The 23,619-nt window shown below is 30.7% G+C and overlaps 1 protein-coding gene and 1 long non-coding RNA gene across 4 annotated transcripts; one reads left to right on the top strand and one right to left on the bottom strand.

Annotated features, from left to right (window-relative positions):
- Window positions 1-1,740: 1,740 nt before the first annotated feature.
- On the top strand, window positions 1,741-23,401 carry LOC122524647 (torso-like protein). Of its 3 annotated transcripts, XM_043647013.1 has the most exons (4): window positions 1,745-2,168; window positions 2,309-2,592; window positions 20,086-20,762; window positions 21,723-23,401. In XM_043647013.1, exons 3-4 carry the CDS (start codon window positions 20,118-20,120, stop codon window positions 22,116-22,118), a joined length of 1,041 nt encoding a protein of 346 aa, XP_043502948.1. In that variant the 5' UTR covers window positions 1,745-2,168; window positions 2,309-2,592; window positions 20,086-20,117; the 3' UTR covers window positions 22,119-23,401. The 3 variants fall into 3 exon arrangements, with proteins under 3 accessions (XP_043502949.1, XP_043502948.1, XP_043502947.1); XM_043647014.1 differs by lacking the exon at window positions 2,309-2,592 and having other exon boundaries at window positions 1,741-2,168; XM_043647012.1 differs by having other exon boundaries at window positions 1,745-2,592.
- On the bottom strand, window positions 4,616-22,103 carry LOC122524648. Its single transcript, XR_006305594.1, has 2 exons — window positions 21,826-22,103; window positions 4,616-5,599 (listed from the first exon to the last, which is right to left on the bottom strand). It is a non-coding gene; the product is annotated as an uncharacterized LOC122524648 (long non-coding RNA).
- Window positions 23,402-23,619: the final 218 nt, after the last annotated feature.

The following is a 23,619-nucleotide window of genomic DNA, read 5'->3' as shown; positions in this document are numbered from 1 at the left end:
TTAATTTTTGTAAAAGATTAAGAAAGAGAAATAAATTTTTGTATGCGTTGAAATTCATATTATTCCTATTACATAACACACATGAATTATTTATATAAATATGAAATATTTTTCTATATCATTTTCTCTATTATTTTCAGTTTAGTGATATATGTAGTATTATTCTAATGTTTTATTCTCTTACGATAGATTAATATTACGTAACAATTAATACAAGAGTAGTACAGTAATAGTCTTTACTTTGCTTATGCAAATAAACGCGCATCTTAAGTGGTTGGCACGCGAAATGCGTAAAGAAGTAAGAAAAATTATAATGGTTTTACAGCGAGACAAATTAACTTTCACGGTCCCAGTATTGTTACATGATTACGAAAGTACGTGTTTTGCATATAACATCGATTGCATCTTTTTACTCTTATTGCACAAACTAGAAAAAGTAAATGAATAGATTTAGTACGTAGAAACAAATAGTAATCGTAAAACACTATCCATTGTTACGCTTTGTTATTTCAGTTAATTAGAAAAATTAATTCTTCTTTTTTCTTATCATAATATATTGTACATAAACGTCCAAGCAAAATAGAAAATATTATATTTAAACGATAGATTTAATAGATGTAACAAATTGGGTATGCAATAATTACAGAATTATAATGATTCGATGTTGTTAAAAAAGGAGAGGATCAAAGTAAATCCTAAATAAGGAATGCCCAGATCGAGGGACTTCGATCGAGACTCGTCCTAGTATCAGCTAAATTTAAATACCTTTCACCGAGCATACGTATATATACAATCTTGTAAGATATTACATAATAGAGTAATAACCGAAAGTGTCGTAATAAAGGCGAAAATAAAATTCTTCCTTCTTCGAAAAAGGGTATTTTTTTCTGACAGTATGCCAATTATAATCTTTTTAAATAAACTTTTATTCTAAGCATGTAATTTTTTCTTTTTCTATTTACGTATAAACAATTAAATGTTATTATATTAACAAAAAAAGAAAAAAAATACGTAAGAAGATAAAATAGAGCCAATAAAGAAAAGGAAGGAAGTGCCTATTGAAGTGTACAAAATTCATATCAGATTGAAAATTGCACTGTGTAATTTGCGAAAGATCTAGTTTGACTAATGCTACGGACTATGATTCGACAAGACTTTAATGTTTCAATGTGATAGTGGTTCACTTTCGTGTCCGATAGTTAAGTACTTTATTTTCTCTTCAATATATATCTAACTTTTATATTTATTACGCAATTATGAAATTAAATCATTAATATTTTAATATATAGATAAAAATATATATATTTTTTCGTTACTTTCTTAATTGATATAATTATTCTCTTTAATTCGTTTATATTAAACTAGTTAATAATAAATAAGTAATTAATATTTAAACAATCTTATTACTAGTATTAGCAATAGGTGTAATAAATTAAATTCATCGCACGAAAATCGGCATATTTTGTTCGTCAAAAAAGTTGTTCGTCGACAGTTGTTTGAAAGATTAACCAAAATCTTCGAAAACAAGGAAAACTATTTCGTAGAATAACAAGTGTTTATTTAATAATACATTTATAGCTAATAATACTAACTCATAATAACGATTTCAAAATTTCTCGTGATTATTTATATATTTAAGATCAAAAACCGGTCGTGTTTGGGTAACAAAAAAAAAAGGTTGATATCGAATTGTTCAAGGATTATGAAGTAAGAATGGATGAAATCAAGTTTTCGTAGGAGATATGAAAAAGATGAATTTTTGTATGTCTGTGTGTGTGTATGTTCCAGTTGAATTAGAAATGAAAAAACTGTATACCCCACCCGCATGATTTTCTCGTACGTGTAAGCCTCTCATAGTCAGCAAGTATAGTGTTTTGTGATAGTAGTTGCGGTAACTCGCGCGAGTGAACGAGCGAACGAGCGAACGAGCGAGCAAACGAACGAACGAGTAGCGAAGGAAGGAAGGAGCCCCGGCCTCTTGGTGAAGTTGCCGATTCGAATATCCGTCGCAGTTGCGGATGCTCGTTCGAAGCGACGAGATCGAGAGCAAGAGACGCAACAGGCACAACAAACGCGATCGCGATCGATCGTGATCGATCGATCGATCGATATATACATATTTTTTGTTGTATCGTTTCTCGTGAACCCTGGACACAGTGATCTGAAAGGTGTGTTTTGTCATATTCGAAAAGAATTTATTTTTTATTTCTCGTTCGTGACACTCGGTAATATTTTTCAAAAATTTATCTACCAACGGTTAGACGACGATTTATCATTATATCGATTAAATAATTTATCATTGTGTTAGATGATTAATAAACAAGGATCCTTTGGAAAGTGGCTTTTGAGATTTCTTTAAATTATCGTATAAATCAACTTGGAAGATATCGATCTTTAGAGGAGAAGGTGGAGGAGGATCTATGAAGTAGAAGATTTATCGAACAAAAACGCGCGTTTGCAAGTTTCTGCCAAGATGCTCGCTTCTTCGAAGATCATTTAAAACGATTGTTGTATGGTTAGTCTTTATCCGGTGACGACAGAGATTAGCAATCAAAGCGTTAATTGGAAATGGAGAGACCTTGAATTTGTCAGGTACGATTATAAATGATTATATCTATTATGTTTTAATGATATTTAACATTAACGAGATCTAGTCAATGTGATCGCCGTTATATAAATACTTAGATGAAGAAAATTTCTTTTTCCAATGTCTAATGTGATGTCCTCGTTTAGTAGGATAACACTAAAAATCGAGAAGAAAAATTGTTAACTGGTAGAGGGATGTTTATGCAATACCGATATCTGTAACAGAATTTGTTTTTATTATTTCTGAGAGTTGGTTACGTGTACGATATCGTGAAATTTCGCTCGTATCGAATCATACTTCATTGATTCCTCTTTTTCTTTTTTTTATCTTGTGTTCTTTATACCGTATCGATATCTCTTACCGAGCAACTGTTAATTATTGTTTAAACGCAAATATATCATAGTCGGAAGTGTTCTTATTTATGATAATTTGTTGCCAGAGTTACGCGCTTTCCTCTGACTATTTTCATTTTAAATCTATCCGAAAGAGAGTAAAATAATTTGTAAAAATCTTTGTAAGACATAAATTATCAAATAGACCTGATACTCCAAAGAGAAACTTTAAGATGAGAATTCATTTAAATAGAATAAAAAAAAATATTTAATATTTTTAACTATTCCACAAATTCAAATATTCATAAATCCAATTTAACAGGGACCGGGGTTTATTCGGGTTTGTTCGGCTCTACTTTATCTTTTATTTTCGAAGTCAATATAATCGAATAGAAAATTGAATTATTTATCACTCGTTGTGCATTTTTTCCACAAAGAAGTATAGGAACATTTGTATGAGTTGGAAAGGCCGTTCGAAGAAACTTTTGTCTTTGTCCAAAGAGCAACGAGTAATTTACTCGCGTCTCACGTCCCACCTGCACGTCACTGACGAATTCTGAAATACTTCCGGCGCGTTGACGTTCCTTCAGAAAATTGGAAGTATCTAGAGGTATCTACTTCGAAGGATTCACGAGATAACAGGATGCATTTTAACTCGGCCTCGTTGTGTTAAGCTTAGTTGAAACATACTCGAACAGAAATATGTTGAATCGTGGGTAACTACTGATTAAGAAGAAAGTTGCTGAACATTTTTAAATGCCTAACTCCACTTAATTACATAAGATACTAATTACAAAGATTAGATAGTAATAGAAAAAAAATGTAGTTTTGTTTTTTTGGGGGGTTTTTTCTATGGATTAGCTAACGTTTAGGGATAAAATTTTCAATTTCCAGTTGACGATATAGTCAAATTGAATGAATCCATGAATAATCTTCGATCTAATCTGTCCAATAGCGGTCTGTTTAAACTGGACTTCTATTCAAGAAGAGAAGTTATCGTCTATAATAAATATGCGTGCGCGTAGAAAGCACGTGTAAACTCGTTGCTCCAATATTGCATGTCGGCTTACTCAACGTGTTATTCAACCTCGCACATACACCAAAAGCCGGATTACGTAGTGCAGCTTCCATCGAGATCCTGTCCGGATTAATGCACGGAAATCGCGAGCCGTGTACGCCTTGTCTATTCCTGAAATTCGTAACGAACCTTTAAATACGATTATCCGTATTCGAATCGTAAACTTCTTTCCTAACTAAAAATAATGATCACTTAGTTTTTTTTATTACTATATATATATTTCTGAATAAGTTTAAATATTCTTAATTAGAAAATGATGATATTTTTGAAGAATTAATAACAACATTTATCATATTTTTCGACTGTTCATCGAAGATAAATTGGTAAATACAGATACTTGTGTGTATGTATAGATATACGTAGGTATCCACAAACAGGATGAAAGCTATTGTCTTTAACGAGACGTATATTCGATGCTGTCGTAATACGTAAGATAAATTTAGTGATATAGATAAATCACCGAGAAATTTTCATTACGACATTTGAAATATTTTGTCATCTCACTTTAATGACCAATGTCTCGATGTTTTTTTTATTGTCTGGATATTAAGATTGAAAAAAAATAAAATGTGATTTTAATTGATTGTCATTGTGAAACAGGAATAAAAGTATCTCATATTAAACATTTTTATTATTTATTACGATCGACCTTGCTAAAGTATGAAAGGGAGAAGCGAGAATATTTAGCAGAAGTTGCCAGGATAACACGAGCACAAGCGTAACTGAAAGTAAGATTGCAGCATTACAGCCTTGTACTCATTGCAGTTAAGGAACCAGGTTGTCCGTTACAATTACAGTTAAGATACGGTGCGATCCTCAAATAAACACCGAACGCAATATCCTTTTTTTATTGTAATTAGAGTAAGGAGAGAACAATTTATTCCTTATCTAGACGAGATAAATTTCCCACAAGTTTGAGAAATATTCGAGGTACATGAATAGGTATAAAGAATTAACATTGCTTACATCTTACATCTGATGTGTCGCGTGCTTCGTTAGTAGATGTAATTATGTAATGTCAACGAGAAAGTACTGTTTTAAACTAATTTTTCGATGATAGATAAGCAATGATTGTTAATGAAATAGAGAAAGTTTCTATCTAAAATGATGATTTTCCTGGAAGATGTTCCATAATTTTCAACCTTCTTTCTTTTTTACTTTCTTGCGATTATTTATGAGAAAATAAAGAGAGAGAATTTGCATTTGTAATTCAATTATACAAATAATTATATGTTATTGGTGATGGTAATCAAGAAGTTCAATCGCAAATACAAATAAATGTGAACTAACTCGGAAATGTGAATTCATGTCAATATCATGTCTAAACGTTACGTTTGTTGGGAACGTTAACAGGAAAAATCTACGCTCCGATTATTTAATATGTCGCGACTATATTTTGTTGAATCAATGATGAATGGAAATTGCTCCATCTTTAAACGAGCTTGTTTCGAGACGCCGGTTTAAATAAGGCGTTGACGAGTTACGGCTCGTAATCGTGAACGATATTTCTTCCTCTTTTTCTCCCTCCTTTCTTTTTTGTTCTTCTCATTCTTCTTCGTCTTCTTTTTAAAGGACCAAATGCAGTAATGTAGGCCAAGGTAGCTAGAAACACAAATAATGCTAATTAGTAAGGATAAAATATCATAATAGAAGATATTAGACCGTAACGCACGATTTCTCTTATTTTTCATGGATAAATATAGTAATAAAAAATACATTTTGTCTTTATTTTTTATCTTATTCATTATAATAACTATTTAAGCATTGAAAATGTCTTCAATTATAATCCCATTCACGTAGCTAATTGTTCTTTTCTATCATTAACATTTAATATTTCATCATATTCTATATCCGATAAAAAAATAAATTAAATAAAAATATCAAAAACTAAACGTTTAATAATGATTCATAGGAATTAATTCATAATGCTTTCCATTTAGACGTTTCTAAGAACGCGAGGATGTTTAGAAAATTTGATTCTTGCTTTAAATCTTATGTAAATGACGTTAATCGTTTATTTACATGAAACAACCGAAAAAGGGTTTGAAGGGAAACAAAGTTGAAAGGAGTGTCGTATTAGTTGGTAGCCGTTAACGAGAAATCATGTGGTAGTCAGCACTCAGAAATATCTTTGTTCGAACTAGCGCACCTGTAGACAAAGAGAGAACTCCAATCATGTAACTAATAATCGTTTAACCTTTCGTTAGTCATGGCCAACGATATCTAAGATCTTTCTTGTAATATCATTCTATTATTTATTACAAATATACATATAATAAATATACGTTAGAAAAGGAAGAACGAATTTGTGAGATTTAAGAAAGAAAAAAAAAAAGAAAATGTGAATCAATTATTTTGATCTATAAAACAATAATTGAAGCTGAACGAATATAACGATCTCTAATAAATATTTAAGTAATACCTGTGTACTTACGTCAATTCGTTTTATCGTAATATCTCATTGAATCTAAATAACATTCACCCGAGTAAATTATCATTTCTTTTTCAAAAATATCTAAGTGACGAATACTGAAGAAAATTTAAGAGAAATGAGAACGGTTGTTTTCCAACTATGAGTCAGCTGCTCGGTCTAATATATTCGATCTAACGCACACTATTTTCAGATTATGACTCTTGTACGACCTAACATCGAACGATCGATCTATCATTCGTTTCTCAACTTATACATGCAACCGAGACTCGCAGGTGCAAACACAATTACGAACTCGTGGTGTGCAGTCCAGACACCTGGCTAACCGATCTTTTACATTGAGAAGCGAGAAAGAGTATGCTAGTTTTACGCTTAGTGCAACGTTTTAAACTTATCTATTGGACTTTTCGCCACGTTTATCAATTCTATCGTTAAAACCGCACTTTCACATGTGCTGGGTTTATTCTACACGCTCGATTCGTTACATTAAAGACTCTCGTGCTTGCTTGCTTGCTTGCTTGCTTGCTTGTGTCTTTGTTTCTGTATAGCAATTACAACAAAAAGTATTCGACTTAAGACACGTGCGAATAATACTAGCGAACACGAACGAACGTCCTTACACTATTTACCCACATTTTCAACCAGGAACATATTTCACTGCTAATAATAGTAATACTCGTATGATTAAGAGCAATGAATTCAATCTGTTAAATCATGGTCATATATAAATCTTTATATTAGAATTTTAATTTATTTGTCTTTTAATAGAAATAACTATCATCGAAAATTTTTCTCTCTCTCTCTTTCTCTCTCTGTCTTTCCCTCTCTTCAACGATTACATTTATACAAGTACGATCCGATCGTATGAATTTCCAAATTAACCTTTGTAACCCTCATTTCATTTATATTCTTGATATTTGCGTATTCGGTTTTATACTTCCTCGATTTATTCAACTTTTTAAATTTTCTTCATACATATATTCATAAAAAATATCAATAAATTAAATGCTTTCAAGTCATATTAAAATAATTATTTTTTTCTTTTAAGTAAATTTACGCGTAAAGTACATTTAGTTAGGTGAAAATGAAAATTAAATGAACATATATAGAAATGTAAGATATACAGACAGGAAAACGATAGATCGAGGTCGGTCGTGCGAATTATTTTTCTTAGATACCAAGGTGGGAAATAATACTTAGAACTCAGGACACAGTAGAGAGATAGAAACAGAGAAAAAGAGAAAAGGACATGTGTCCTAAACAATAGTGAATGTACTCGTAATTCATTCGCTTATGCCATGCACGTTTTATATACTTATACCTCCTATTTCGTGTTCGATCTCATATGACTGTACTTAATTCTTATGATCACTCATATCAATGACCATGGATTAATTCATAAAAATTGTTCATATTTTTCTATTTTCTGTATCATACGTTTCCAAGTATACAAGTTTTACACGAGAGAGGCGTATCCGATTTGTAATTTGTTTTTTGGATTTTAATATTCATTCATTTTTTCACATTAAATCGTTCGTAAATATGTTTCTGTATTATATATATAATTATATTCAGAATAGAGTACTACACATGTGTGAATTTTAATTATCTAATGTAAAAGTGTTCTCAAAGATGAGAAACAAATTTTGTTTTACAATGTTACAATAAACAATTTTTGTTGATTATTTCAAACGGAACATTGTTAAGGCGTTTCATGCGAATGTTCATATGTAAGTACAACGTTAAAAGGTTATTAGTAATTTAACGGTATCTCGATACTTCATCGCCTTCTACGCATAAGAGTTATCACGCAAAAAAGGTATATGCTTTCTTAACCACAGCTGTTGTTTGCACATAGTATATCTATTGAAAATAAACTAGAAGTAGAATATTTTCTATTGTTTTTTCCATTGTGTCGTTTAACGGTAGTTGTTTATTCTTGTTCTCAATATTTATTTACTTTTATTACTTTGCAATAATTCGTTTGAAACAAACAACAACAAAAAAAAAGGAAAATGATTGATAAGAACATTGATAAAAAAGCAAATATCTTAATTTTCCGTTAAGTGTATTATAAAGAAATTTATTCAAATCGCATTGGAGGGAAAAATTGTATTACGTTACCTGAAAAGTTCGTATCAATGTATAAATAGGAAAATATTCAATATATATTTATATAAATCATTACGAACTTTCCGAACAAACATTCCGATATATTTAATATCAATACTTGAAACACTAATTGTAAGATCGCAAAGAAAACAAAATGAATCGAATCGAATCGACTAATTAACATCCTTGATCAATAATTATAATAAATCGATGCACTTTCCTGGAAAGAATCTTCGAAAGAAGAAGGAGATTTGTAGAAAAAAAAGTAAATTGCAGAAAAGGCAATGGTGGTAATATTACTTAAGAAAGTAAGTAATATACGTGTACAAATTTATGTGTGTAAACGCATATACATATATATACACGTTTCCAATGAAAACGTGACTCCTCGGACGAGATCCTCGCGATTGGCTCCTCATGCGGCACGAGATTTCTGTCTCTTTTTAAATTCTCCCTTTCAACTCAAGAGGAAAGACTCTTTCTATCTTTCGAATAAACGTGTCGTAATGTTCGGTTTACCGCCTCATGAGAAGAACAACGCATTCTCTTCTTTCATCGGGTAAAGAGATTCACTCGATTCACGGCACGTTGGCTGCATCGCAACGTTTGCCTCCTTCTTCTCGTTAAATGTCATGCGGTTTTTATCAGAAAGAACTTGCTGCACTCGGTTAATGATCAATGCGAATTTGTGTTATTTTTCTATATTTGTATATGTGCGTACGCGGGTGCACGCGTGTGTGTATGTTTGTGTATATATATTCTTTGTCTTTTTTTTTCTTTTTTTTTCTTCTTATTTTTTTTTCTACTTTACTAATAGTAGACTCCGCGCGATAGGTAAGACTGAATCGAGAACGAACAAAGCTTGTGAAGATGATTAAAGGTCGAAACTGACTTTGACATTAGACAGATACTTATTATGTACTTTTATCATTTACCGACTACCAATTCTAAACTACGTTCGTTGTTATTTCTTCAAAGAACGAGTCTAAATGCCGAGTACCAACCAACCCGTTTACGTTCTAAGCACGTTCCAAAAGTTTAAAGGAGAGTGCTTTGAATTATAAAGAAAGAGACTAGAGAAAAGCTTTCTTAGCGTGTCAGACAAAACAATATGGTAAGGGTGACGCATTCGAAATTGAAAAGCATCTTTCAAATAGTAAGTATTGTTTCGAACGTTTTTTTAAATCCAGTATATAAATATTATTAATGGAAATGGTTATCTTAATTTTATAACGGAAACTATAAAAAAGAAGAAGAAGAAGAAGAAGCTATCTTAAGTAGGAATATTTGTTTTCTTTTTAAGTTATTAGTATATCCAAGGGCTAACAAAAATATAGGTAAATAGAATAAAAAATAATCGGAGGAAAGAAAAGACACGCATCGTCGATTTCAAGTCCGTTCAAATATAGCAAAAAAAAAAGAAGAAAAAAAGTAAAAATGAATATTCTTACTCGTGCATAAATTACAAAAGGCTGATTGTCGATGGTTTCCTCCTCTTCCTTCTTTTTATTCTTTCTATATGTTTTCCTGCGGAAACTAGCACGTTGTTTATCTTACCGCACGGAATTATTGCATCCTGTCGAAGGACAAGTAGGAGGACGTCGCAAGGAAATCACGCAAGAAGGCGAACTCGATTTGGATAGCAAATCTCGAGAATTCTTTCTTTCGTCGCGTGAGTTATTATCTACTCGCATGATTACGTTAGATTGTTGTGGCTTTGAACAAAAAAAAAAGGCTGTTTACTTTTTTTCTGAATTTTTATGATATAAAAAAATACTTCCTCTGTTTTTGTCTTATATTATTTATACTCTTTGATATGTTAAAAAATAAGATTGATGACGTCAACCATTTTTTTCTATAATTATTAATATGACCAAGTTATTAATGCAAGGGTTATAAAATATTAATGATTTTATCATTAGATAACATTCTCTTGCTCGATAAAAAAGACATTGTAAATATAAAAATGTTTTTTTATCAGACGCATATTACATGACAATATGAGATCTTCGAAGCTTCTTAATTGCGATTAGTCATGATTTTCCCATCGAGATGGAAATCTAATTAGAAAGCAAAGGCTTTCCAATAAATTTGTTTCATTTTAAATGATAAAATTGATAAATATTCAAATATACATTAAAGAGATATCGTTTGAAAATAGTTCTTCATAAGATCACTTAATTTAATCATTTAATCATTTAATCATTTGATATTAAAAATTGTTCACATTGGTATTTACTAGGATTGAATTTGTAATCCTAAAGGAATCCACGAGAACGACTTGCTCTTAACAATAAAGACCTGCATTTCAGATCGTGTCTCACAGCAAATGTCAGACAGAATTCATGCAAATAACGGCAAGACTACTTTTTTCTCGAAATATGCACAACTAAGATCTGCAAGCTTTTTACTAACAATATTTCTTTATCGTTTAGGCAGTTTTGAAAAAAAAGATAGAAAAAAATAATAAAATATGTAAAAAAAAAAACTTTATATATTTTTATTCTCGAACTTTAAAATCGGTAATCTCGGAACGAAGTTTGATTTCCATAGAAACATTTCCGTAAATTATGATGCTTTCCATCAGTTTTTTTTGTAATTTTAAAAATAACAAACATTGTATGAAAATTAATGAAGCATATTCTCATACAAGTAATTAATGAATGTAATTAAAATGGTATGAAGGTTTATTCAATAACTCTTGAAGAGATAAGTATAATATTGTCATAATTAACAATGAATCTTAAAGTCAACGATCAACGCGAGAAATATTAGTGTCTGTGACAACATCTGCTTGGTTAAAATGTTTCCCACGCGATATACTCGACGAATAACAGCGGGTGTGAAGCAAAGGCAAAGAAGCCGCAACTTTATTAAACCGAAGTGTGTTCACGAACGTTGACGCAACTTGTACCATTTTCTCGCCGATCTTTCTCTTTTTCCTTTTCACGAATTTACGATCTCGTTAATTTATTCGTCTGGAAAATATTTCGTATTTTTCTCTAAAGGATTCTTGTAATACATGTGAGTCAAGTTTTTATTATAATAAAATTCCAGACAAATCAACCGTTAAAAGTGAATCAAGCTTATTCTTCACAATTTTCTTCGTTTTTATAAACTCTGACACCGTTTAAATTCAATTTATTCGTGAAAAATGAAGATTTCAAATATATTTAAACAATGTTCTATTCAAATGCATTCTCTTGTAAGATATATCTTGATTCAACAAGATCTTCTTGATCTTTGACTTCGTAATCTTCGCGTATTGTGTTTTTCCTTTGATTTGAAAAAGGAAAAAAGGAAAAAAAGAAAAAACACGAACACCTCGAAAGATAAGCCTTGAATTATAAATGCACATTTTATTTTACAATTAAACGAACACATCCGTGCAAATAGTAGGTCTAGTGTAAATAAAAGTTAACATTGAAAATGTTATATAAATTTATCTCATTAATTCGGACGGTTTTAGATTTGAATATGAATTTATTCCAATATTAGAATATTCTTCGTGGAAGAAAAATTCGGTATTAATTTTTATTAAATCGTCATTACTGTTATTAGCTGTTAATATTAGCATGAATTTTTTTTCCAAAACCTGCTTTCAATTGAACAAAAAATAGTCTTACTTCGTTTACACGTGTTAATCTAACGCAATTGATTTACGTTACGTGCGTCAGAAAAGTAAGCAACCTTGGTCTTCAGGATGCGGATTTGAAATCTCGACTTGATATAAGTTTAATTAGGTCAAACTTTCGAACAAGTGGATTCATTGTTGAATTTGATGCTGATTTTTTTATTCGATCTTCGATAGCTACTTGGCAATGATCATTTGCATGGTTTGCTAATTTTACATGAAATAGATTTGATTAGAAAATAAAAATGAAATCGATTAGAACGAATAGAAATGATTTTTACTAAATAATGCGATTACAACAGATATACGTTTGTCCTTGACGATTTCTGGTTTCTTCCTCGTTTGCATACAAAATATATCAAAGAAGAGCGTTTAAAAAATATTAATATAAATTCTACAATAGAATAAAATTGTATTACAAGTTTATAATATATATGTATAATCATATGTTTGCAAAAACCAGTTTATCTAGACATTTATTATACATTCATATATATTTGCAACATCCGAAAGAATGGTTGAGAATAAAAGTAAAATAAACTTGTTTGAAGATAATCATCAACTTTTTCATGAAACTTATATACTGATGATGCATCATACCTTGTCGTAAAAATTTAACCGAGAGAACGTATAGAAAAAGAAATATAATAAAATATTTATATACACACACATAAGTATATATTCGTTTTTGTTTTAAATCAATTAATATAAAACGATTTAACAAATTTTTATTTTATATCTTTTATAGTTGCCTACAAGAAGAAAATATCAGTGTTGATTAATATTTCACAGGCGAATAAAAAAAAAATGCAGAATCGAGCATCGATTAAGTAAATAGGACATAATTAAAGTCGGTGGAAAATTTACCATCGTCGGCAGATCGGATTCTTGTAATTTGCTGAACGAGTGACATTGTTCGCCCGGTGAATAATTTGAAAAATGACGTGTAAGCGAAAATTTTTGCCAAAAAAAAAAAGAAAAGAAAGAATAGGTGCAATTCCCTCACGCGATAGAAGTAAAACTCGTATTATCAATGTCTAAAATAATCAATTGATTCATATATACAATGAGTGTACCTTAAAATCGTGCACCACGGAATAATACAAAATACATTTATTTATAAAAAAATAACAAAAGAGATCGATTTGAACGAAGAATGATAAGATAAAAAAAACAGCGAGACCTCTCATGGAAACCTATATTATACATTTATATGTATTTGACGTTTTGCATTGTCCGATTCGTTGGGAATTGGTGCAACGAGTATGCATTTGTTGCGTATCACTGATTGGGACGGCAACGTTGCTGGAAGAGTTCACGCGTTATCTTTTAGTGTCTTGTAACAAGCATTCAGTCAGTGACCCATAACAATTAGTGTCGATGGGTAGGGAGATATAAATATATATATATATATATATATATATAGAGAGAGAGAGAGAGAGAAAGAGAGAGAGAGCTTTTACGTTGAATTACAGAAGGGGAGAGACGATTGACGGAAATGGAATAAAGCTGCTTGATCCGGATGAATAAATTGGTACCTTAACCCTAAAGAAACAATCTCTTCAAATCATAACAAGATCGATTTAATTCAAGTTGATAACTATTAACTCGTTGCATATCTATCTAATTTTTTATTCAACAAAATTCGAAGTTACGCATAAGAATAAGAATAAGAATAATAATGAGAATAATAATAATAAGAAGAAGAAGAAGAAGAGAATTCTAATTAATGTAAGTCTTTGTCGTCTTAATGAGAACATTTAACGGCGTCTTCTATTCGTTTCTAATCTTCTTAACGACAATGCTTCGTGATAATAGAGACACGCTCTGGATAAGAAGTTTCTTTCATGTCTATCATCTGTTCGTCGTGTAATAATCTAGTAACAAAGTCAACGCACTAACGAATAATAACGAAACATTATCGACTACGTTATTATCAACGTGACTAAAGTATCGCAACGTGTTCTATTTAAATAAATTTTGCGCTCGAAATATTATTACCTTTTTACTTTTTTTTACTTTTTTCTTTATTTCTTTTATTTTATTTTATTTTATTTTTTTTTATTTTTTTTAATTCTTATCATCGATTTAAACTATTAGTAATAATGACTATACATAAACGCATCTGTTCTTTTGTATTCTTAAATTATGCAAATAGGTCGTCTAATTAAATTACAATGAAACGTGAAGATGTTACCAATACAAATGCAGTTAAGCATATTCTTTTTTTCTTTAACTTTCTAACGAATATATTCATTATTATTACGTGACTTGTATTCCTATATTTTTTTTTCTCTCACTTTTCTATAACTAACATTATTTTTCTAGTGTAATTTATAAGGCCTATTAATAACAGACCATAATGATTATAAACATCTTGATGTGTCCCGTGATACATATTTCATATAATACAAAGGTACGTAATGTTTTACTTGTGCGATATTCCATGACATCGAGATCATCGAAACGTCGTTCTCATTGTGATTTGGAATAAAATATCGACTAAATTTGTGTATGTAAACCGTGTATACGTAAGCGCATGTGCATCATCATAATTAGAATGATAATGTTTGCTGTATCTAATAAATTACTTTGCAGATGTAATTATATTGTTATCAGAAAAAGTTCTAAGTAGTACACTATAAATGATTAATTATTAGAATTGTTATAAAGTTGAATTTAAAATAATTCTTAGTATTAATATCAGTATACTCATGATACCTTATTCTATCTTAATAAATAAAAGAAAGCATTTTAATTATAAAAGCTTGTGTTTAGCTAAACAAAAAATAATAATTTTTATTTTATTGTAAACAAATTTAACCGTCATGCTTTTCTATATACTTAAGCTATATAAACTGAAGAAATATATTAACAAAATGAATTAAATAAAGAATCGTATTCTTAACAGATTTATAGAAGAAATATAAGAGTTTAATCTGTGTCAATACTTTCGAATGGTTATGGTTGTTCACGAGCAAATTGGAATTAATAAATAAAAAGAGAAGAGAAAAAACAAAATACTTCATGAAGGCAAAGATCTATACGTAGATAGAAAATAGTCCATAGTCCTCCCTCTTCCTGTGTCTAATGGGTAACTCAAAGCCCCCCTTTCAACCATGAGAGTATTTAAGTAATTCTTTCCCATTGACCTCCGTATACACAACTCGTATTTGAAGACAAACGAATCAAAACTCACGATATACGCATTCAGTTATTATTTTCAATGGGGCTGTTTAACGACGCGAGAATTTTTGGTGGATCGAGATATCAACGAAATATTTGATAACCATAAAAGATATCTCATCGAGCTATCGACGAAGATTATACTTTTGGAATTTCTATGAAATTTCTACATCTTTTGTCGGCAATTATTTTAAAGGTAGACAACACCATTTTAAATCACTTTTTTCTTTTTCTTTTTTTTTTACGTTAATCTTACTCTAACCTTTTTTTTTAACTTTTTTCTTTAAAAAGATTATTGTAAAATTATGACAATTCTTTGACACTTTATCATTAGCAAAACAATAGACTATCGTTTAAAAAATAAAATCCAATAAGAATTATAAATTAATTCTTGAATGGGCGAATGTACGGATGGCGTTTAAATATTTGAATTAATAGTAAATTTGTAATTAATATTATTACTAAGTTAACACTTAACGTGTAAACAGTATGGCAGTAATTCATTCCTCGAATGAATGCATCAAACAACTCGTATGGATCTGAAAGCGAATAGCGAAAGTGGATCTAGTTCCTTCCGTTTTACTAATTTGGCGGCTGTTATTTTCGATTTCACAGGCTTGTTGTTAATGTGGCTTACATTAGTGAAATGGAAACTGTTAGAAATCGAGGTCTGACAATAAATAAAAATGTATAATGGCATCGAAGAATATCGCAATATCGTACAGATCATTAAGTTTGGATGTTTAACAAAATTTTATTAAATAATACGAAATATGTATTACGTATTATAATAGCAAAAAAGAAAAACAAAAAGAAAAAACATTTCATAGTCGTTGTTGAAACGTATAGAATAATTCTCATGTCTTATAAAAATGTATGATTGTCAGTAAATACTCCAAGTATAATTGACGTAAGGATACTCCATTTTACATGACTATGTATGAGTATATATTCCTAGGATATTCAACGAGAATTTATCGGACCGCAATCGGAAATATTGCAAAGGACGTTGTGTGTCTTAAAAATTTTTTGACGTAATCTCATGAATATGTATTATATTTCTATCGTTCGTTACGCGTAACTTTGAATTTAGGTATGTGGAACGATCTTCCTTTCGAGATAAACTGACAAATAACCGGCATGTTACGTAAGTTTCACTATGTAGGCGCCTTTTATCAATGCAAGATACATACGTGATTCCTTTTTTCAACAACTTCCTCGTATAGAAAATTTCTGTATACAAAAAATTTATATACATATATGTATTGAAAATAGATCTAATTATAACAAAATAATTGTAATCCAATTATTCATCTATTATTGTTATTAGACTGCAAATGTTTATGCACAATAAATATGCATAATATTAAATATAGTATAATAAGCAATGTATTAATATGTTATACAATATTCATAGTATACATATATTTAACAATACTTTTCATAATCATTCTAGTACGTTGTAATTCGTGTTACTATAATCTCTATTCAGGTATCACCGCTTTATCTAATAACAATATGTATTTGCATAAACATTTTCTATCTAATTATCATCAAAACATATTTTATTAAAAGAACAAAAGATTTATGAATATATGATAGAACAAAAGATTTATGATATATATATATATATATATAAATTGTATTATTGGATCGGTCCAAAAAATATATATTGAAATGATACATAACGTTTCATAATAGTGCAACATCGATCAGAAGTGTGCTGATCAAAACGAAATGCACGATTATCGGTCATAAAAGGTCAGTAGGGCAAATACGGTAGGCGTGTTCGAAAATGGCAAAGTTTACTCGACCTGGATCAAAATTGATGTGAGTCAAATTTTTCATGACTTTTTAGAAAAACGACACAATCGTATAACGAAAAAGTGTCTTTCCGCGAACGTTACGAATGTTTAGATTGATTTTAAATCCAATGATCTGAAACGTTTAGTAAATTGGTAGATAATCATCGTAAAAGTTATTATTATTATGAGGGTGGGAGGAGGGTGGGAAAGATTTTTACATCGCGACGATTAGACGAAAAGATCTGTCATTATTATTTTATAGTACGATAATAACTCCGTACAATTAGCTTTCGTGCTTGAAGAAAGAGGATTCAACGACTGTTTTCCTTCGTATGTATATATATATATATAAGTAGATGATTTCACGAGTGAACGGCAGAAAACGTAATATCCGGAACCGTTGCGACGGTAAAAACGTAGCAAGAGGGTCACTATGACGTCCCATAAAATTGCTACTTTTAACAAAGCCATTTAAACCATACTTGATTCATTCCAAGTATCAAACAACGATGAGACCGCTTTTAGTGTTGTCTCTTTTCATACAAGTATATATTATTTATTAATTTAAGTTTAAACGGAAATAGACAACAGTGTCAATGTTTTTTTGTGTTCCTTGTCTTTTGATTGATAATGAAATTAATTCTTTGGATGAAAATCGTTCAATGAAGAATTTTCTAATCGATCGTATAAAAGTTTAACAAATTAATATTCAAACATATTATTATATTATATATTATAATATAGATATACATATATGTGATATTTTTTTGTATTAATAATAAAATAATTTAATATTGGACGTATAAATAAATTTTCTAATATCGCGAAGAAAATTTTGAAGAAATATATTGCAATAGTTGATGATAAATATTGTATAACCAACGTCGTCTTTGGTATAGTATAAGCCATTTCCTGAGATAGTCTATCGCGAATAGTCGTCTAATGGTCATCTAGAAGTCATCGAGGCAAGACGAACTCGTAGTACCGCTTAGTGATAGCTAGCTAGCTTGGAAGAAGTCCAGGGCTGTGTGCATGACCTTCGCATATTCTCGCGTAACGTGCACGTGCACGTGCACTTATATATTCTCTTGGGATCTTTGAACTTTTCTTATGAAAAATTTTCAATGATATCAATTTCATTAACAATTTTCTTTATATTTTCACTCTTCACATAATTTAAAACTTAATTTTAATCATTTTAATCATTCAATCAACTTTATCTTATTAACTCTTAGAAGATTCTCCAATTTATATGTTTATCAATTATTATTGAATATTAGAATACATTTAACGTAAAATTGTTATGAAAGATTTAAGACGAACAGCTTCAAATATTTTCTTTTCCTTTGATATTCCACAATATTTGTTGATAACGAACAGAAGCTTGTATTCTTTAACTATAAATTAATCATCTAGGAAGCGTTCAAATAATTTATAGTGTCATAAAGTGTTGTTGTAGTTCCAAGGAACGATCAATCGGACAATGCACTTATGTGGAAACGTGTAGGTGTATATGCTACATGTATATATATTATATATACACAGATGTATATATTGTATCATGTATTAGATGGATTGTCGCCTGAGAACTATTCAAGTGAGACTTTAATTGTGTTGCGTATACGCTTGAATTATATTTTTTTAGTCTGTTTCTATTACGTAATACTTTCCATCAATGACGTCGCAAACTCCATTAAATCAACTCGAAGGATACGAGAGTTATCTTCAATTGATTAATAAAGTCAGGGCCTTTTTCTGATAGTATTAATCAATGATCACGGTCATGGAAATTCATTAAAGTACAAATTTAACGTAAGATTTAAATTCTAATAGAGTTAATATATATAAGATGATTGAAGAATAATCCAACGCAATGATATGAATAATTAATTATACAGAAATGATGAATTTTTTACAAATTGATGAATTGGATTACTTTATGATTGGAAAATATTTATTTTAGTCGTGGTTACGTTGGTAGGGAATCATGGAAGCGAAGCGAATGCACATTGCAAGTCTGAACAGGTTGAAAGAAGTCCAGGGTTTGCTGTTAACCTTCCTTGGGAGATCAGTGAAATGTGAGAAGGAATAAAACGAAGAAAGAAAGAAAGAAAGAGAGAAAGAGAGAGAAGGAGAGATACAAAAAGAAAGAAGATATGTATAAGCATGGGGAAGCCCTCGCGAAGCAAGCTTGTCGTTCAGTAAGACAGGTGGGGATGAAGGCCGTTGGCTCCGTTCGTGGCAAATACCTCGACAACGTACACCTAGACCTACATAAACAAGATAACGAGTTTACCAGACGTTCCTACGTACATACATGCATACGAGTGCACATTGGAGAACCCGAAGATGCGACCGATGTAAAGAACCTCGCTCGATCTTCCGCTTATAGATAGTTGCCTTTACTTGCTAGAGTCTCTTCTGTTCTTCTTGCTTGTACCTTTAATCCGGGAAGAACCTTGCAATATCGTACCGTCTGCATTTTCTTTTTACTTCGAACGAAAAAATAATATTTTTTCTTTTTTCTATTTCTGATAACGATTTCTCACATGTCCAACGTGTATAAACAATACGAGAAACTACAAAGTATACAATCACGATCTCGGAATACTTGAACGGTAAAATTGCTAGCTGTGAATTTACTTAAGTGAATACTTCCAGACAAGAAAATGAATATTAAAAAAAAAAAGAACTGCATTGTGTAAATAATGGATTTTAATATCTTATTTCTTGTATATTAGGTCAACGAAGAATATAACATATTCTGAATCGTTATTAAAATTTTCTTTTGAAGTGAACAAATATCTGATTAATTGTTTTCTATTAATCTACATTTGTCTCGATATTAAATATAACGAAAGTTAAAACTAATAAAACGTTTTATTAAACGATCGTCTAACGATGTTAAATCCTATTTCAGATAGGACCATTTTCGGTGTCCATCCTCGCGAGATGTGGACGAGTAGGAGCTTGGGTCTCCTGTTAACGATACTGATCGTCCTGATCGGGGATCGCATAACGAGCTCTCAAAAGCCTCATCTTGGTGGTGCTGTTAACGTTTTCACTCGCTACGGTTACCTAAGCATCAGTATGAGGGTCGTGCCGCGTAATGACACGGACACTTGGATATTTCGCGAGCCAACTTTAGATGTCTTTAAGAATCCAAAAGCTATACCATCTAATCAATTACAACAAGAGAAATCGATGAGTAGCGTATTCGATGGTGATTTTCACATGGAATTTTGTGACAACGTAAGACAACTCCTGCAGGCATATTTCCGTGATTTCACTTTCGAGAAATTAGAAAGACCTTGGCGAGCGTTCACTGCCAGTTGGTCCAAAGCTGCCATCGCTAGGCATCTTGGTATAAACGCATCTTTCATCGGCAGTGATTATTGCTACGTTCTTGTACGGGTCGCCAGATTTCGAGAAAATCAAAAGCTCGTTGCTACAGCTGAATCATTAATCCTCGACGAAGCTGTACTTAGAGAAACAGAAAACGTCACAGTTGGTGATACCTTTAGTGTCATTAGCTTCATCAGGAACTATGGCTCTCATTATATCGCTTCTTATATCACTGGGAATTCACTCTATCAGGTGAGATTATTTATTTTTATTAATTATTTAAATCAGACGTGGGCAATTTAATGGCCAACGAGTTACATGTTATTCGTGCTTCTACTTGCGGCCTCTAATATTTAACACTGTCGTTATTCGTGAAATCCTGGGCTACACGGTTTTTATTTTTAAACATGAAACGATAGCTAGCGAATTTTTTTAATGGAAAAAAAGATTAGTCGATGATGATCGTGTAACCGCGTCAGAAAAGATGTTACTTACTTCTGATCTAAATTATCCTTTTAAATTTTGTGTAAAATGTGTTTATTAGCTTTTTTCAATTTTTCGACTTAATAAAACATAAGATGTTGTAACGACAATATGATTTCTACTTGTAATAAAATGATTTTTTTGTTCTAAATAGACAATAAGGTCCACTCTATTGGATTAAGTTTACAAATGATAATGTCTAAAAAAGTATGGTACCTTTCTCTCAATTTGTTTCTCAACGCTCGACCTCGTCAATTCTCGCGAGAGGAAACGACTTATATCCGATCATGCCATTCTATAGTTATTGAAACGAAATTACCTATCCGTATAGACCTTGCGAGAGAGAAAGAAAGAGTTCAACTACCCGTTATAGTAATAATAAGAGAACAATTACTATTGTTCTTAGAAACATATGTATACACTTAGAATAACCATTGATAATTAGCACCGATTAGATCTAAATATGCATCATTGGTACTTCAACGTCGTTTCTTCGAAATGAAATAACTCGACACTCGAAATATATACAAACAAATGATGCAATAAGTTGTGATTCTCGATTTATATAATCCTTTTTTTTGTAGGAGGACGTAGAAAAAATACTTTCACTTAAAAATCGAAAACGTTATTTTATCAATCGTATAGTCAAGACTATGATATCGAAATTTACAAATCTTCTTAATAATCGCTAATTAGTTTTGCAAGTAAAAGAATATAATTTTTTTGCAGGTATTTGTTTACACTCCTCAAGTATATCTACGTATAAAGGAACGTTTAAAAATACGTGGTGTCTCCGAGCTTTCAACATTGGAACTAAATAATTACTTCTCACCTTGGTACGCCGAACACATGGGTGCCATACAATCCGCAAGTGGAAATCGTTCAGTAGAAGCTTGGGCTGTTGAAAGACTTCGAGTACGTTATTACATCTTCTCGTATGCCAGCTTGTTGAAACTTCACGGAGATGCTGCCTTGCTCAGACAATTAGATGGCTTGCTCGGAAACGAGGCACTCTTACAACTCCAACTTCGTACTTTGGCACCAATTTTCAAAGATTTGAAGAAACGCGAGTGGTTCCTAGAAGTGATCGACAATTATTTTAAGCTTTGGGAAGTGAACATGTGAGATGATTAAATTGCGATTACGACGAATGCAACGTCGTAAAAAAGGAGGTCTTCGTTTCATAGTGATTCGTTAGAGGAATACGATATTACGATCTTTGAGATCCAAGATTGTTCGAGATGATTTATATAACTGACGATGATCGAGAACCGGTTCGATAATTTTATGGATTTCCTCTTTGATTTAAACGTTCCTGGAAAGCCGTACTGAACTATATATTACGTACACATGACTTTTCACGTATTTAGCCCAACTGTTATTGTTATAAATAAGTATTTATTATTATAATCGTTAATAGAAAACATTTTTATACAAAAGGTTTGTAATATATCACAAGCGTTATTCAATAAGATCTCTAATCGGAAAACGCGCTGATTAGAATGTCATCTAGATAATCGATATATCGAATTAAAATATTTTAATATTATTTTCTAGATTAAGTAGGAAAAGAAAAGAAAATTCTATTTTAATAATGAATCAATCGCGATCGTTATTAGATTGCTTTTAACAATATGCTCAAAAATTTATAGACGTAACGTTGCTTATTCTTCAAGTAAGTTAATATTAATAAAGCAGCTGCGTTTTCCGTTTGATTATTTACGTTAATTCGTTTGATATTGGGATTAAAGTATTTGACATCATTTATTTTTACGATTACACATGTTGGACGGTAATTAGAATAATTGTTGTCGTCGTCATTTTTTTTTCTCTTTTCTTTTTATATATACGAAAAGAACTTATTCTATTGGCACGATGAACCTACTGGATTAGATATTAGAAAATTATGCGAATTTTATGGTTTTATAGTGTTTTTTATTATAATACGCGATCACTCCCGTATTGAATATGTTTATTCATCGAATTTTGAACGTATTATATTATAGTATCCTAAATGATAGAAAAAAAACGCTATTTACGCGCATCAATTCGTATATTGTGCTCCTTAAAAAGTATTTCGATAAAAGACTTGTACATATTGTTTATCGATAGAATTAGTTATTTGTTGTACGTTCATCTTGTATAGATGGATGAAGTTAAAATTATGCAAACTACAAATGTATCGACTCGATATTCACATTGTCTTTAGAATATTGTGCTTGAAATTCTTTCTCAGGTTACGGACACGGAAAGTATCTATAAGTATATTTTCTATCGAGAGTATCACTATTAATTGACATCTATAACAAGAACATAAAATTACTTTTCAAATATTGCAAAATGACGTGTCTTTTTGTATCACACATATATTGAGTACCAACGCCATCAATTATAGAATTTGGAGTTCACTGTTTGTTTTACTATGTGATCAGTGAACCTTCTTAATACAATACAACATGATAATACAATAACTTAGTAATAACATAAACATATCAAACATATTTTTAAGAGTCTTCAATAATCAACGTAAATAATAGACTGAAAATATATTCTATAATACAAATAACGTAAATTATGCGATCATACAAATAGCTTCCTCTCTTTCAAATGAAGTGAATGTTTATGT

The sequence above is a fragment of the Polistes fuscatus genome, unplaced genomic scaffold (assembly GCF_010416935.1).
Source record: "Polistes fuscatus isolate 324 unplaced genomic scaffold, CU_Pfus_HIC Scaffold8, whole genome shotgun sequence".
NCBI lineage: Eukaryota > Metazoa > Arthropoda > Insecta > Hymenoptera > Vespidae > Polistes > Polistes fuscatus.
Note: the sequence above shows the minus strand (reverse complement) of the source record. Positions and strands in the feature narration are given on the sequence as shown.

Bases quoted from the DNA above. Each gene is read 5' to 3' on its own strand.
- LOC122524647 (XM_043647014.1), top strand. From the start codon at position 20,118: ATGTGGACGAGTAGGAGCTTGGGTCTCCTGTTAACGATACTGATCGTC. The intron at 20,763-21,722 runs GTGAGATTATTT...ATTTTTTTGCAG, and splicing joins CTGGGAATTCACTCTATCAG to GTATTTGTTTACACTCCTCA.